Source organism: Gymnoscopelus braueri, assembly GCF_963280865.1.
Source record: "Gymnoscopelus braueri genome assembly, chromosome: 19".
Taxonomy (NCBI): Eukaryota; Metazoa; Chordata; class Actinopteri; order Myctophiformes; family Myctophidae; genus Gymnoscopelus; species Gymnoscopelus braueri.
In genome coordinates, this window is record NC_137621.1 from 39,298,153 (window position 1) to 39,316,050 (window position 17,898).

General features: G+C 44.1%; 1 protein-coding gene across 3 annotated transcripts in view; it reads right to left on the bottom strand.

The window, feature by feature from the left end:
- The window catches only part of col12a1a (collagen, type XII, alpha 1a), a 93,743-nt gene that overhangs the window by 40,775 nt on the left and 35,070 nt on the right, over positions 1 to 17,898 (bottom strand). For 2 of the 3 annotated variants that reach the window (XM_080414725.1, XM_080414727.1), the window contains exons 22-32: positions 16,894 to 17,030; positions 14,792 to 14,921; positions 10,124 to 10,260; positions 7,743 to 7,872; positions 7,042 to 7,181; positions 6,020 to 6,152; positions 5,426 to 5,449; positions 4,081 to 4,220; positions 1,264 to 1,393; positions 772 to 911; positions 461 to 590 (exon numbers count right to left, since the gene is read on the bottom strand). In XM_080414725.1, the coding sequence (XP_080270851.1) occupies positions 461 to 590; positions 772 to 911; positions 1,264 to 1,393; positions 4,081 to 4,220; positions 5,426 to 5,449; positions 6,020 to 6,152; positions 7,042 to 7,181; positions 7,743 to 7,872; positions 10,124 to 10,260; positions 14,792 to 14,921; positions 16,894 to 17,030 (1,371 nt within the window). The remainder of the gene's footprint in view (positions 1 to 460; positions 591 to 771; positions 912 to 1,263; positions 1,394 to 4,080; positions 4,221 to 5,425; positions 5,450 to 6,019; positions 6,153 to 7,041; positions 7,182 to 7,742; positions 7,873 to 10,123; positions 10,261 to 14,791; positions 14,922 to 16,893; positions 17,031 to 17,898) is intronic. The other variant, XM_080414726.1, reaches the window with a different exon arrangement.

A 17,898-nucleotide genomic window follows, 5' to 3' on the forward strand; every position in this document is an offset into this window, starting at 1 on the left:
CATATATACAGTACATTTGGCCCACGATAAGCAAATACTCTATAAATAATCTTTTTGGCTTGAATTGAAGTTATTGAAAGGTATTTTTTTTACAAAACCTCAACGCAGCTTACTGACACGCAGACAGAGGGAGAGGCCAATGAGTTCATTCCGGACGGACAGAAATTGATTCATTCCAGCGCAGCGAAGGAAAGAAAATGTCAATGCCTTGTCAACGTGTCTTTCTCCAAAAATGCGGAGCCTTCACATTCTGTATCCAGCGGATTCCACGCTGGCACCCGTCCAAAAATGCTACCAGTGTATAGCCTACAGTATCTGCATACGTTTATTAACTCTAAAAAGGTCTAAAACATACATTTTTGCTGTGCCGTAACACCTCTATAGCATAGTGCACAGACTCAGCATTACCACTGACTACAATTGTGCACTATCGCGTGGATACACTCTATCGCACACTTACGTGTCTTGCCGTTCTCCGAAATCCGCTGTCCCTCTCCAGCAGAGTAGACCGGCACCACGGTCACCGTGTAGACGGTGTCCGACTGGAGGTTGGGCAGGACGGTCATGTAGGTGCTACCAGATACCTGCGCCTGGAGCCCACAAGCAAACACATAAACAGTGTCAAAGTTATATAAAGGAATTAACACCGTCTCCACTTCTGCTTGTGGTTTTCCCGGATAAAAAAAGAAAAGAAGGGGCACAAAGTTAAGACAAGTAGAAGAGCCGGTGTCAAACTACACTACAGTGCATGGAAGGTGTCGTCCAGCCTACCATCTCCTCGGCTCCTCCGGCCGCAGGCACGTAGAAGATCCTGTACTGACGCACGTTGCCCTCAGCGGGCTCCCACTGCACGTTCAGGGTGGAGGTGGTGGGGTCTGTGACACGCAGGTTCCTCACACCACCCAGGGGCTCTGGAATAAGGTAGGATTCATTTACAAACTGGTCAAAAAAAATCTGTATGACTACATAAAACAGCTTTCTGTATCACGATCTTCATTGTGCATCCTTAGCGGCACCACCTTTAAATCATGATCGTCTATGTCTTAAGAGCACTCGAGTTCCTCTGACTACTAAGCAATTCATCTCGGTCAAACCTCCCCCGGAGCCTGATTGCGCGTTAATTATCCAAAAGGCGCTGCTCTTTGTATAATCCATTTATCATTAGCTAGAATGATCGAACGCTCTCAAAAGACAACTCTACATGAGATCGTTCCACATCTGTCCAAATGTCGGCGAGAGAAAAAACTAAAACAAACGACTTACTGGTCTTGCCGAGGCCGTTCAGCTCCCTGCTGACTCCGGTGGCGTAGACTGCTACCACGGTGATGGAGTACTCAGTGTCAGGGGTCAGCTTGGGAAGCAGCACTGTGGTCTTCTTTCCTCCGATCTGGGTCTGGTGGTGCGGGAGTTGGGGTGGGAGAAGAGGTGATTAACCTCCTTGATCTACAGTATATTACTCTTGATTCGATATTCTACAAATAACTCTTTCAAATGATGAAGAGGTCCCTAAGATGTCCTATCGAATGTCTCATTTCATGCTAATAATGGGTTGGAGCAGTGATAGATGTGGTTGTAGTAGCCAACTTGCAGCAATAATGGCTCACTAGTTAAAAGGCTTGACAGATACAGTAACTTGGCTGCCGTACGCCGTTGGCCAGCTGCGGTATCTCCCTTTTAAAGTATCCTACTGTATATGCACCTCTTTCGTCTAAATTCCAAAAGCATTTCACAGATTCTGTGACTTTGGCGTCAACTGAATCTGGATGTTCTTTTGAATTCTGGGAGACACTGAGGGGAGGGAGTTGATCTGTTTCTAAGATGGGACACAAAACTCGTCCCAGGACTCTGGAGTTGAAGTCACTAAGCTGGTGGAAAGAATTTCACCTGAGAAATACTAGACTGGAGGGATGTTGTGATGTCTTTGGACGTTGTTACTAGAGTGTGTAGCGGCCAAGGTAAATCTATATCCTAATGGCCAAAACAGTTGGATGTCTTGCCATTACAGGCATTAGTGGAGGGTCAATTTACTACGCTGAGTTTGGCTAGGCTAGAGGCATGCTGTAGGTAGGGAGTGGGGATGCAATGCTGGGAGGGCTGAGAAACTCAGTGTGTGTGTGTGTGTGTGTGTGTGTGTGTGTGTGTGTGTGTGTGTGTGTGTGTGTGTGTGTGTGTGTGTGTGTGTGTGTGTGTGTGTGTGTGTGTGTGTGTGTGTGTGGCCTTTACACACACGAATGATGAGTAAACAATACAAAAATATGAAATATTTGCCAGCAAATATTTCACATCAAAACTATTCATAGAGTTGATGCCTCACTCATACAGGTGGATGCCTATATGCACGGAGCGGAAAGCTCAGAAAAGTCAGCCTTGTTCCGAATAAAGATTGCGTTGCACAGTATTCATATTCTGAATGAATGTAGACATAAACAAAGGAATATAACGACCCCAGAGTGTACAGACCTTAAAGCATGTGTGTGTCTGCATTATGTGTTTACAGTGTGTCTTTTCTCCTCCTCCATGGATCGTTGTAATTCTTGACAGCGTGCGCCAAGCGAGCGCAGACATATCTTATCAGCAGATTCTAAGAAAACAGCGGCGCGGAAGCCTTGTCATTCGGCACCGTGACAACTTTCCTTGTACACAAGTGCAAAGCGTGTGTCGGGCCGTTTCCTAAAACACACTTGTTGTCCCAGATGAAACAATGCAAGGCCGCCTGGGCACGCTACACTTGTTGAAATCCCTACAGTGAACCAAAGACTTGGCCCCCGGCTCGGCCGTTTCTGTAGCTTCCAGTTTTCCTTCAATCTCTCAACTTTTTAGCGTGATATCACCCAGGCAATCAGCGCAGCCGGGTTTCCTCCCGTCGAAAAGATGAAAACCTTCCATCCTGTGTTAAAAGGGTTACGTAGTAGCTGGTGGTCAGTCAGCATGCAGCGCGTGACCTCCACACAGCCAGCTGGACTGAAGCTGAGTTTTTCGCAATCTTCGGCATGAAATAGAACCTATGCTGGATGTAACGGAATGAACATCTGGGCCATATATGACGAAACAGGAAACTGACAGGGGAACGAACAGACGCAAAACGCCTTTCTTGAAGTGCATCGCAGTTCTGTGCAACGCTGTAAACACTCTCTTCAGAATATGTCCCCCATGGCACCAGTCTCTACTGTTACACAAACAGACACTGATCCCTGCCAGGTCTCAGCATTCCATCTCGGACCGCGCAAGGAACGCAAACATAAAATACGACCGTGGATCCAGACAAAAAGAGCACCGATACTCACGTTCCGTTAACTAATTTCAAACGTACACAATTATATGCATACTGTACGTACTTTCAAATACGCCTACGGACAGACACACACACACATTAATCTCTCAAGTGCCTGGTCAATGTTTCCCTCAGCGGCTATTAAAATGGTTTCATCTGAACTTTTACAAGGTGGGACTCTGAATGTCTCTGTTAAGCAACTCTTCACATCCTGTAAACTCAGTGATGGTTGAAGAATGCTTGACCTCGGTTCCCTGGATGGGTAAAAGGGAAGATCATAATCTTCTTGGGATCGTTTAACAACGACATGCAGGGCTGTTAAATAGCAGGAGACACAGCTCGCCCATGCATGTGTGGGTGTCTACACATGCACAATAGCTTGATTTATTATTATTATTATTTTTTTAAATGACAGCCAGCCTTGCTTATCGATGTTTCCGTAAAAGCTCAAATTAAAAAACAGCAAAAGTAGCAGATCTGGGCCCGGGTCGCTGGCCTAGCCGTCTGGGCACCTAGGCTCCAAAGCAGCCTGACAGCACGTCGCGGGTCGAGTCCCGAGGCCTTTGCCGCGTCTCACTCCCCATCTCTCTCTCCCCGTTTCCCGTCTACCTACTGTACTAACAATAAAGGCATAAAAAGACCCCAAAAAAAGCAGATCTGCAAGCTCGAAACGTGACACGAGCTTGCAGATCTGCTACTTTTGATACTTTTGTGTGACGTGGTGGTATGATCAAGTAGGGCGTTAATTTACGAGAAAAAAAACACACATTAGTTAGAATATGGAGATAGGATATCTGAGGTATTCTTACAGTTTGAGTCCTGCCTCCAGCAGTAGGGACGTAGGTGATCTTGTAGTTCTGGACCCGGCCCGGGGCAGGGTTCCACCTGGCGTTCAGGGTGGTGGTGGTCTCATTGAACACAACCAGGTCGGTGGGAGGTCCATCTGGCACTGGACACACACACACACACACACACATGTCATATATTACAACCACGCAGATATTTGAATCAGTCATATTTCATTATAGCAGATGCACTGTGGATTTCTTTAAACAAAGATGAATCTTTTAAAGGACACAATCCTTGATATTTTGGTCAACAGACTCTTTATTAATGTTGTATAAAGGAAAACATTTTTGTTTTATCTTGACAACTTAGATTTGCTTGTTTTGTTCTTTACCATATCAAGATGTGGATAATTCCTTTAATTTACAAAGAGGCTGTGTTGCTCCCATACAGCAAAGAATGTTTGACATATTTCTGGACACCAAAATAAGGAAAACTATATTTTAAGTGGAAAAACCTTCTCAAGAAATCTGTGAAAATAGATTTCCAGTGTCCAAAATACATTTCCAAATTCTTTGCTCAAATTCTGTATTATTTTGAAAGATACATGTAAAATGTTTTTTCTTTTTGCAGTATGGGCTGGTTTGAATCGAGGATTGCAGCTTAAAAGAAGAAAAGACAATGCGTCCTCTGGTATGCTGTCTTTTCTGAAGCATGGGTGGATTCACTGGAACAGCAATGGATTGATGGATGAATGGATTAATGGACTGATGAATACGGACGGATGGATGAATGGATGGATGGATGGATGAATACGGATAGATGGATGGATGGAATGGATTCACAGCCATGACATTCAGGATGAATGGAATGACACAGAACATAGAGGTGAGGGGATTTAGACCCCTGCTCTGCAGGGCCATGCATAGTTCAAATCCTTCAAACAGAAAGGCTTCCTTTTATACTTAGTTGCACGCCAGTGTCACACAGAGAAAACAGCTAATCTACCAAGCATCATGAGCTTGTAGATCAGTTATTTGCGGCGTGAGACAGCGGCGCCAAACTAAGTATAAATCAGGCGTAAACTTGGCTGTTTGCAGCAACAACCTGGGGATGACTGGCACGCACAGACAGACAGACAGACAGACAGACAGACAGACAGACCAACACATCATATAAAAGGCTGTTTTCAGCCGCAATGCAGCACCATTGGAGCGATGTATGGGTTAGGTGCCTTGCTCAAATGACACAATGATGGCAGTCCGATGAACATCAGCGCTGATGATTGAACAAAATAATGGAACATGCGTTCATCGCTTGGGGAAAAAAAGAGAGAGAACGTCCTCTTGGTTTACTGCAAATACTTACCACGACCACGTTGACCAGGTTTCACTAAACAAATCAGAAATAGAGAAGCATAATGGACACAGCCTTTACCCAACATTTCGCACAACCTTACATCTCCACAAATTCGATTCTGTCAGGAATTCAAAATATGAGTTACGGTTTTGGAGAATTATCTGTGTCAGTGGAAATATGTTTTCTCACCAATCGCAAGCATCAAGAGATTTCATTTGTCGACTAAAGGTCCTTACACAATACACACTAGAAGTGCGTTTTCGTGCGTCTAATTTGCCAGAAAATATATTTCTTTCAACTTGTAGTATGTGTCGTGAGTACATCCACACAGAACGTGAATATTATGCGCCATAAAGTAACTGTTTCTTCCGAAACAAGGTTGATTCGCAGGAAATAAAAGCCTCAACTTGAACGAGGCATCAACCAAATGCCTAATTGGAATGCTTAATTGGAATTGGAGCGACGGATTTCCTGATAATTTATTCTTCACGCTCCTGGGCGTGTATAAGGACCTCAAGTGTAACTTAATCAACTGTAGTAGCCACTGGCGTGGTCATGATGATGATGATGATGATAGAACCCCGTTTAGGCTGCGTTTCTTACATGTCCTCTCGGTTCCCAGCAGGTCCTCACTCTCCGACTCGTCCGGGTAGATGGCGGTGACGGACACATCGTAGGGCGTGTCGGGCTCCAGGTTCTCCAGGAGGTGGTTGAGCTCGTCGTTGTTCAGGATCGCCTGTGGAGGAAAACATGACGAGGTCAGAACACGCGCGCAGGTGGCAAAATGTGCGCGTCACCATACAATCAAAGCCAGCAAATGGGGCGGGGGGGATTCATATTAGATCATAAGCATTGTAATAAAGCTTGTAATCCGTTGCCAGGGGTCTGTTTTGCAGATGTTTCGGGCAGCCACAACCCACGGCAGGAGGGCCCTATCACAGGAGGGCTTCATCGCAGCTAAAGTGCTTTCCACAGCACTCATCAAACAGCTTACCACATAATGATTCATCCCAAAGCCAAAACCCCTTAACCACTTGAACCCTCGCGTCCCTATTCTGGGGCAAGCATTCAGCAAAAATAGCCGATCTACAAACCCCCATTGTGTCGCGTTGCGAGCCTGTAGTTTGGCTATATTTGGTGAAGAGATGTGGTCCCTGGGGGACTCCAGTTAACTAAGTACTGTATATAGCAGTGGTTCTCAAACCTATAAAAATGTCAAGGACCCCCAAAATGATATGCATTTAGCCGCGGACCCCCATCTCAAAATATTGTGTCCCAGGGACCTCCATAAGCAAAGATTTGAGTTACAAATGTTCGCTTTAAAAAATATATACATTCAAAGTAGTTTTCACGATTTTTCAAAAATAGCAGATCTACAAGCTCGTATCATGGCACTCGGTGCCGCGCTACGAGCTCGTAGATCTGCTATTTTTGAATAGCCCAAACTATAAAATATGATTGAAGTGGTTAATGACTGTGACACTATATTAACACATTTTGCTGGGGACCCCCCCTGGTATCCCCCTCCAAGGACCCCTGGGGGTCCCCGGACCCTCCCACTTGGAGAACCAATGGTGTATATAGGGTGTATTAAGTGGCGTAACACAGCTGGTGAGCTCTCTTACATATTGGAAGTTGGAGTCTCCCTTCTTGGTCCAGCCGATGCGGTAGAGGGCCACGTCGGGGGCCCCGTGCTCCCAGTGGGTCCTGAAGCTGGTCTGCGTGGTCTCCGTGAAGCGCAGACCCTTGGGAGCGGGAACCACATCTGCAAATAAATTAAAAAAAGGGAACGAAATTAACAGAAGGCTATAATGGCAATTTTAACATATCGTTTTTTTTTTATCCAACCCCCTAATATCTATAGGCCTGTAAACATTATTACATAATCACCTAATCGCAATTATAAGAGATAATCGTGATTATGTGTTGCATAATCGTCATGATCGTCATAATAATTTCCATTAAAAATGTTCATATATTTTCTAAAATAATCTAAAAAAGTGGAAATAGCAGATCAAGCTCAAAACGTGTCGCGCTTTGAGCTTGTAGATCGGCTATTTCCACTATTAATGCTTATTTAAGTATAAAGTAATTAAATATGTGTTATTTGTCAATATCTGCCCTGTGCTACTTTTGTTTACAAAGCTTAAAAGCCAAACAGAAATGCAATTTATATTCCTAATGTTCCAATAATGTTCAACGGCAGAAACACAATTAAATCCTTAATCGCAATTATTTGAGTGACAACTAATCGTCGGGTAAAACATTCATAATCGTGACAGCCCTACTTGTGGCCGGCGTGTGAATATGGTCAAAAAATGTTTACCCGTGACGGCATCTCCCAGCATGGGCTGACCAGGACCCTCGTCACAGATGGGAGTGACGGCCAACCCGTACTCGGTCTGCGAGATGAGGTTGTCCAGCACCCTGGTGGTCACACCGCCGCCCACCTCCAGCTGTAGGACAAATTAAATAGGATTTTCTTTTATTTCTCTGATAGCATCACCCCAATACAGTGTATATATCCAAAGACTCAAGGGCTTCATGAATAATCTTGTGATCCCTCTGTTGGACGTTAAACGCTTGGAAATGCCTTTTTCTTCCTCTTCGAAAGGGCCAGATTGCCAAGGTTCTCTCAAGTCTAATGAAAATCGAATTCCATTCTCACGAGCGCGTTTCCAAGAGCGATGGCGACAGAGGTGACGTATACACCCCAGCGAGAGAGGGATCTAGAGCTTGACCCTGGAAGCACGAAAAAAGATTTGTTCGGAGGAAAATGGAAACAAACAAGGAAAATTGGATCAACGCTGTGAATAACCACCAACCAGAGATCCCGGTCTCTTCTGTTTGGGGTGTTCTTTTTTTTGCAATTGTGTTTGAGTCATAAATCTAAACTGACATTTCTCTGGATTTCTCTCTCTAAGCTCATAAATCGCAGCTGAAGGGCCTTTCCTGGATAGAGGATGTTGCACTGCGGTGAGCTCTGAGTCTGCGAGTGGCGCGCTGTCACCAATCAGGTTCCACCACATTATCCATCAGGTCAGAGGGTGAGACCTTGCTACTTTTTTGGGGGGCAGGGAGGCTTCTTCGTTCCCACGTTACCCCGGGTCAGAGATCCAAATCCTCCTCCTCCTCCATGTGTGTTTGTCATCTTTTTTGAAGAAGTCCCACAGAGGAGTAATGAGGCACGCCGCTACCTGATTTATGCCTGAGGATGTAGCAAATGGCCTGTGCCAGAAGCTTGCAGTTGTTGACCAAAGACTCCCGAGGGCGGGGAGGGGGATGGGGGGCGGTGCCATGCGACTATTGAAGTCTGCCAGTAGCGCACACAGGACACAAAACTTAGCGCAGCTGCCTGTCCGTGATCCCACCGATTACGGTACCTTCACACTCTAATCATGAACCCTAGCATCTCTATTCTGGGCATGCCATAAGAGCCAAACATTTGGGGGACAAAACAGCAGCACTACGTGTTGCAACATGTTGTGATCTTGTAGTTTGTCTATTTTTTCAAAGAAGAGATCTGGTGTAGAGGGGAAAAAGGAGAGGGCCAAGTATAGACCCCTGGGGGACAATAGTCAACAAAGTACTGTATATAGGGTTTAAGCGCTTAATCTGTCTCATCCCACTCTTCTGACAAAGCTATGATCCACACACACCACCCGTCTGGGTCCAATAGGAACACTCCCTGAGGTCCCAAAAAGAAGATCTCACATGCACCAGCTGCAGTTTCTATCATTCTGTCTAAGAAAATATTATTGAGTGATCAGTCATAACGGCATAACTACTAATTTATCCCTCTCAGACGTAATGATTCAAACAGACAAAAGACTCAGGAGCAGGATGTCGAGTACGGGATGAGCCAAAGCGAGGAGATTCACGGTTATGATTCTTGACATCTCACTCCTGCACCCATTCCACATCTTTATCTGTTATTCTTTCAGGTACAGCGCCAAAGAGCTCGAGCTGGAACGGATAGGTGTCATTTCTGGAAAGCTTCAGCTGCGCTGAGTCCATCGCTCTGTAGCTGTGTGTGTGTGTGTGTGTGTGTGTGTGTGTGTGTGTGTGTGTGTGTGTGTGTGTGTGTGTGAGATATGGACATAAAACAGGTGCACAGAGTCTAAAAACCAGCTCAGTGGCCTTGTGGTGAGAGTGCCCACCCTGAGATTGGGAGGTCAGGGTTTCGATTACTTCCGGGTCAAACAGTACCAAAGACTATTAAAAAATGGGACCCAATGCCTCCCTGCTTGGCACTCAGCATCAAAGGTTGGATTGGGGGTAAGTCTCTGCGACATACTAGCGTCATGTCCAGGGGGTGAACTTGTACAACAAGCCGCCACACGCTAGAGAAACAGGGGATAGGCTCCTGCCCTATGGGCCACATGGCTTGGCAAGGCTTACTGCTTCTACAGCAGTGGTTCCCAAACTTTTTAGCCCAAGCTTGTAGACGTTTGCCTACAAGCTCACAACGCGTCGCTTCGTATTTATCAAATACTTTTGAAAAATGAAAAAAAAAAAATTGAATTGATGAAAAGTTGAGATTTATTTGGTTTAAACCTTTTTTTTTTAAAGGGGAAAAAAGTTAAATGTAGGATACAAAAAAAAAGAGATTTAATCGCGACCCATAACAATTGGTCCGCGACCCAAAGATGGGTTCCCGACCAACTGTTTGGGAAACGGTGTACCGCACAGAATCTAAAAAGTCACCTCTTTGGCGTCTGCCTCGTCAGCCTTGTAGGTGATGAGGTATCCCCGGACGGAGCAGGGCGCTGCGTCCCAGTCGAGCTTCAGGGCGCTGTGGGTGACGTCAGTCACCCTCAGGTCACCGGCTGGGGGGAGGGGCACTGTACGGGGGAAAACGGCAGATCCAAGTTAGGGATTTTTAGGGTTTGGGTGTTAGGGTGCAAACGTATCCCCAAGACCAAGAAGAAAAAGCCCTGAAGTCAGTTAGATAGATGTAACGGCGATCACAGAAGAAATAACTGCTCACTCGTGTGACTATCAAACAGGCCGCAGTCACACGCTGCAGTTAGACCGAATTACATGTAATAACACCTCATTATCAATCAAGTATATGCATGGTTATTGTCGCCCGTTAATTAACGCTCACAGAGTACAGTATGTCTGGTCACAGATCAGATACTTATTGCTATCGACACCACTAAAAAGATGTGACCTCATACAGTAGCAACAAATATACACTACACGATCATTTACAATTACAGTTTACAATTACAATTACAATTTACAATTACCATTTACTGTACATTTACAATTACCATTTACTGTACATTTACAATTACCATTTACTGTACAATTACAATTACCATTTACTATACATTTACAATTACCATTACTGTACATTTACAATTTACAATGACCATTTACATGTACAATGTACGATTACCATTCACAGTTACCATTTACAATTTAGGCATTCAGCAGACGCTCTTCTCCAGAGCGACTTACAAGTGCGTAATCAGAGTAAGCATGAACCCCAGTCAACAAACAACATCATAAATAGCCACATACGCAGAGTGCAAAGACAACAATGCAGTACTTCAAAGCGGTTAGGAGTCTGCTAAACATCATATCTACCGTCGGTCTACACAGCATGCAACATGCATCTGAATAGCATTCTTAACATTTGTGGTCAAGCAAAACAAATCTAACCAAAACCATGTGAATAAGTAACCAACATTTGCATGCATAGTCAGTGGTGGAAAGTAACTAAGTATACTTAAGTACAGCACTTAAGTACAATTGCGAGATATTTGCATTTTTTTACATGAGTATTTCCAATTTTCTATACTTTTACTTCTACTCCACTACATCTCGGATCCAAATATTGTACTTGTAAACTTTAGTTACTAGTTACTTTGTAGATTTTGATTATTATTACAAAACATATATTAACCACTTCAGCTCTATATGCATTTCGGCCATTTAAAAATAGCCGATGTACAAATTCACAATGTGTCGCGCTGCGGGACATTCTACTTTGGGTACTTTAAGTACATTTTGATACCAATACTTTTGCACTTTTACTCAAGTACATTTTTAATTCCGGACTTTCATTAGTAACAGAGTATTTCTACATTGCAGTATTGATACTTAGTAAATAAAAAAATTGAGCACTTTTTCCACCACTGTGCATAGTAACAACTAGCATTAACAAAAAAGGTGACGAGAAGGATGAGAGGGAGAGAGGAGTGAGGTCTGAAGACGACGGTATTGAAGTGACGAATCCGGTTGACTATTTTACATACGGGTGACTCCCTGCTCGGTCAGAGGGTCACTGGCCAACTCTCCGTGCATGGCGAAGATGGAAAGGGAATAGGCTGTGATGGGGAACAACTGCACCAGCTGAACATCGGTGACATCCGATCCCACCCTCATCTGCAACGGTCAAACCGCAAAAGAAACAACAACACGGGGGGTCATGTCGAGGGAGTCGACGACAAGGATTCCTCAGTGTGGCTCAGAAACAGACATTTTGGATGAGAAGGCTCGTGCGTGTGCGTGTGCGTGTGTGTGTTCTGGCAGAGCCGATCTGTCAAAGCCGAGCCCTTGACCCTTCGGGTTTGACACCTCGTGGAAAAGAAAAGGGTGATGATGTTCCCTTGGCACAGTGAGCTCATAGTTTACCCACCCCTTTGTGTCAAACAAATCTGTTTTCTCCCGGGCGAACAAGCGAGGCGAACACTGGTGGCTTTGTAAGTGGGTTATTACACTGCGTGACATCTGTATTTTGTCAGGAATCGCTGACAGGAATTTGGAGTATTTGGTCTATGTGTGTGCGTGTGCGTGTGTGTGTATGCACACACGCGTGTATCTGCGCACGCCTGTGTGTCTGCGCACACCCGTGTGTGTGAGCGTCAGCGTTGCCAGATCTGCTTATTATAATTTCCCGCAAGATTTTATTTGAAAATAGCCGATCTACAAGCTCACGTGTCGCATCGCGACACGTTGTGAGCTTGTAGATCTGCTATCAAATAGCTGATGTATATGTTAAAGTGCTCATGTGGCTCATAGTCGCTTCTTTTGGGATGGTTTTCCTAGACCTGGTTGCTTGTTTCTCTCACAGAATCTGGCAACACTGGTGAGCGTGTGTGTGTGTGTCTACGCCTATTTATATGCGTATATGCCCCTATAAAAGGCGTCGAGTTATGTCATATCCACAGCTGCTTGGCGGGGTTCTAGGGGCATAGGGGGGTGGGATGCGTTATCGCCCCGGGGGACGTTGTTCTGACCTCCTTCTCAGGGGCGGGCTGGGTGGCGTTGGTGGCGCTGTAGAGCAGCATGTAGCCGGTGGCTCCCTCCGCTGCCTCCCACCTCACCCGCATGGTGGTGGTCTGCTCGTCGTAGACCGTCATGTTCCTCACCGCACTCAGGGGCACTGGAGGGGCACCGCGGGGACAAATGACGGAGGGGCGCAAATACAAGCACCGGGAGAGGGGTCGAAATAGAGTCACAGGTATTTTATTCAATGGATCATCGGTTCAAAGGCCTTTCACTCACCTGTCAAGTAATGGATCATGACAATTACATTTACAATTACATTTACATTTACATTTACATTTACATTTACATTTACATTTACATTTACATTTACATTTACAGTTTACAGAATTACAGAACTTAGGTGTTTAGCAGACAATATTATCCAGAGTGACTTACAAGTGCACTGCAGTGTAAGCATGAACCCTAGTCAACAATCAGTCACATAAACAGAGTTCAAAGACAACAAGCATAGCATTCTTATCATTTGTAGTCATCTAGTCAAGAAAAAACAAGTTCAAATAATAAAAACCGTGTGAAAAAAGTTACCAACATACATCTGCATAAGCATAAGGTCACAAGAAGGGATACAAGGAGAGAAGGGTCCTAGGGGGGAGGTGTAGTCTGAGGATGTGAGTCTTCAGACTGTGGCAGAGTTTTGTTGGAGTTCAACACAGTACCTTTGTCATGTAGCGTATACGTGTTGCTATAAGGTCACATCTTTTACTGATGGTGATAGCTCCAAACCCAGGTCAGCATAAAGCGCTTATACGTCCGCAGTACATTTAATCTTACAGACATTATACATAAAGGTACATTACACTACATAGTATGTGCATACATGCATGTGAGCCTACAAACCAACACGCTCTCTAGCAAGATGCGTACAGATGCACAAAATGGCTACAGAAATCCTTCCAAATCTGCGCGTTTTGCAATGTGAACGGGCCGGGGCTGATTTCATGTGCTATTTCAAGTGAAAAGTCAACAGTAGAGTTCTTTTATGTGTGATTTTTATTGTGGTATAAGTCACGGCATGAAAACTGTGCTATTCTGGAGAGCACAAATAAAACAACAACCAAGAACGACATGAAAGACGCCAAGAAATGGAAAAAATATGCCAAATTTCCCCCCGAAAACCTCAATGAGAGTCCGTCGCAATTGAACTTTACGTTAATTAAGTTATGCTAATGCCGTCTTCATGCACCCACATGTGGTCTCACAAAAGGGGTGACAATATACTGTTTGTGAACACTTAATTAATCGAGGCCACACAGGAGTTGAGTCTAAACATACAGTATATGCGTTGTGCAACCTTGGCTTTAATCAGACAACATCCTGCAGGTCTGGAGTTCTTAGAACACGTTATCTTGGATCGGCCCTATTTTATCAACTGTCCAAATCTTGATTTTGACCAGGTCATCTGATCCAAGATCAGCAATCAGGACCGGCCTTTCTAAAGAATTTTGATTTAGATGCTATTAGATGAGGTACAGTACTTGCTGGTCTCGAAGTCTACGACATTTTTAGCTTAATTTATTTCCACCTACAGTATGCCTATACGTTAGTTATACCTTTCAATCCGGGAAAGCATCTGTGTCATTTTAGTTGTTACTATATATATATATATGTATCGTCACTGTCTGGCACAAACCTTGTATCTCTGAGTTTCAAATGTGTCTGTTTTTTCATAAATCAAAGCCTTTCTTCGTCATCCAAGAGTGTCGCAAAAAAATAGTGAAAATAGCAGATCTACAAGCACACAACGCCTCGCATCTTGTAGATCTGCTATTTTCACTATTTTAAATAATAATAAAAAAGGAACGGTTTTGGACATACAAAGGTTTCCAGTTTCCACCCGTTTTTAATAAAATGTAGGATTAGGATTTAGAAGGCGTTTTGAAAATCGGCCTCTGGGTTAAAGGGATAGTTCACCCCCAAAATGACTTTTTTTCTATCAATTAGTCACACCGTGGAAACTTGAATTCATGGGGTGACTAGTCGATAGAAAGAAAGTAATTTATTTGGGTGAACTATACCTTTAAATGGACTCAAAGATAATTTAAGAAATAAAAACCATTGCTGCAGACTTACGTGTGGTCTCGGCTCCTTTGAGGGGCTCGCTGCTCTCGTCGCTCACCATGGAGTAAACACTGACGTGGTACAGGGTCAGAGGGGTGAGGCTCTGGAGGACCACGGTGGTCTGGGTACCGTCCACAAACACCTACAGATAACCATAACAATAGTAAACTTTGAGTTGTGTTCAGACACGAGTTACAAAGTACTTCAAACAGCATTGTATATAAAAAACAACAATGTAAAAAAAAAACGTGCGAGAAACATAATAAAAGGGCATAAAAGTACACAGGTGTGTGAGGCACATAATAAAAGAGCATAAAAAGGGGAAACAACCCAAAACAGACTAATCAGGTAGTAAAAGCAAGTCTATAAAAGTGTGTTTTAAGAAGTGATTTAAAAGAGAAAGCGTGCCGGCCCGATCTCCTCAGGCAGGTCATACCAAGGTCTAAAGGGCCCTGGTGGAAAAGGCCCGGTCACCTTTTGTCTACAGTCTAGACTTTGGAACGACCAGAATGGCTCTTATGGGGTTAAAAAGGTCTGTGACGTGGGAAGGGGCTACGCCGAGCCATGCCTTAAAAGTAATCAATAAAGTCTTGAAGTTAATTCTAAAATGATGAAGCTAAGCTAAAAATGTGTTTTATTATGTCTCGCTTCTGCATTCTGAACTAATTGGAAATGAGATGGAAATTTGGAGCCAGAGTGCACTAATCTGGGAGAAATGTAACCAAATGGACCTTTTACGGGTCCATTTGGTTATATTTGCACACTCAGAGTTAAATTACGGAGTTAAATACCTCAGTGTGGGTGAAAGTGTGGCGTGCATGTTAAGGGGCGTGTCTGTGCACGCGCATACATCATAGCTAAGTGTGTGTGTGTGTGTGTGTGTGTGTGTGTGTGTGTTTGTGTGAGGGGTACTGCTGTCTCTGCACCAACGTAAACCCAATAAACAATAGGTTTTGTTTACGATGGTACAGAACATCTATTATGCGAGACAACAAACAAAGAAATCTATCTGTTTTCAGTTTTGGCCCAAGTTGGGTTTTTTAATGGATGTCCAATTAAAACCACAGAAGCCTCTGACCAAACTCAGCTGGTTCCAAACCCCCTGTGTGCGTGTGTGTGTGTGTGTGTGTGTGTGTGTGTGTGTGTGTGTGTGTGTGTGTGTGTGTGTGTGTGTGTGTGTGTGTGTGTGTGTGTGTGTGTGTGTGTGTGTGTGTGTGTGTGTGTGTGTGTGTGTGTGTGTGTGTGTGTGTGTGTGTGTGTGTCTGGGGGGGGGGGGGTTCAATTACAGATCCCCTAACAAAAATAAAACCTCATCCACGATGTTCACATACAAGCAAAAGCATGGGGGCTGGACAAAAACAAACAATTCCAGAAAAAGTAATTGGATTCAGACGCTACAAATGGATCTATTCCATACATCCTGGGGCCAGAGGCTCTCTTGTCCGATGCAGCCATTACACATGAGAAACAGCTCATTATTTGCTTTCTCCTCCGTTAAACTGAAAGCTGTTTTGTGTTGCCTCGTCCTCTCTGTCATATTTTATTGTAATTTAGACACCCACACACACCAAAAGGCCAACACAAAGGTTAGGCTAATTGTCTGGAGTGGGAACATCTAAGCAAAGTTTCCCCCCTGGCTGTAGCCAGAGTGAGTCAAAGGATTGAGCTGAGCTAAGCTCCCCAAAAATAGGAAGAAAAAAAGAAACTTTTGGATTCCTACAGTCAGTTGAAAATGGCACTATGCTTCCCACAATGCTCTGGCTGATGAATAAAATAGGGCTCATTTTTCACAGCTGCAGGGACTTGGGAAATGAGCAGAGTCTTTAAGAGGGTAAAAAATGGACCCAAATGAACACTTATATGGGACCCAAATGTTTGGGTCAGGCTTAAATTAAATGAAAACTGGGAATTTACCGTGTAGAGTAGTAAAGTATTAAGGGTTAACGGTGTAAGGTTAACGGTGTGTGTGTGTGTGTGTGTGTGTGTGTGTGTGTGTGTGTGTGTGTGTGTGTGTGTGTGTGTGTGTGTGTGTGTGTGTGTGTGTGTGTGTGTGTGTGTGTGTGTGTGTGTGTGTGTGTGTGTGTGTGTGCGTGTGTGTGTGTGCAAGCGTGTACCTGCTGGGGGCTTCCAGACACAGTCATGTACTCCACACGATACTTCTCCACAGAGCTTTCAGGGGCCTTCCAGGTGGCTCTGAAGGAGTGATGGGTGACCTCTGAGGTCACCAGGTCAGTAGGTGCCTCAGCCCCTCCTTCTCAGGTGGAGGGAGGAGAGAAGGAGGAGAACATTACGTCGCTGTCGGGCAGAAACCTCTCATCTCCAAATGTTGACTTTTTCTGTTTTTGTCTTGTAAATGAATGCCCTTCTTCCTTATACTCCAATGTCACACAAAAGTGGCTAAAATAGCCGATGTACAAGCTCAAGTTTTTGTAAATAAAAAATGTTATCTGAAATCTTTGAAGCAATTCATTTGGCACAGTAATATTTATCACAGGTCACACAATGTGTTTACAGAGCATGCTACTACAGCTTCCAACATGGCTCAGCCAATCATAATCAAGGACCGCAATTATATTATATTTTCTAGTTTTTAATGATGTATTCAGACAGGCTAGTGGAAAGAGACAGGAAAGCAAGGGGTAAAGATTCAGTGCTTTTAGTTACGAATATGGGTCACTAGCTTCCGCCTTCCAATGCTTGAGGTGGCGATTTGAAAGCGCTTTGATGTATCGAAAGAACGAAGGCATAACCCGTCGTTAAGCAGGCCCTGTAAAGATCATAAACTATGATGCCTCATGAACTACTTTCTTCAACGCAGCCTGTGTATTTTTTGCCGCCACTGGTGAAAAAAACTGTCCCTCGTGTCTAGGAAATGTGATCCAAAGGACGAAGAAAAAGACTCTAGCCTGGACTCCAGTGATAAGAACATGAGCAAACCCTATCTGTGTCTTTTCCACTCAGGCTACAAAGGCAGATGGTCTCAGAGAGTTTAGCTTTGTGTACCGTATTCAATAACCGCTCTTTAATTCGATTAAGGAACAGACTATTTGTAATTCCAGTGACAAAGGAAAAAGCATGAACCGGTGTGTAAGAGAAGAGAGGATCTGTGATCATTTCCA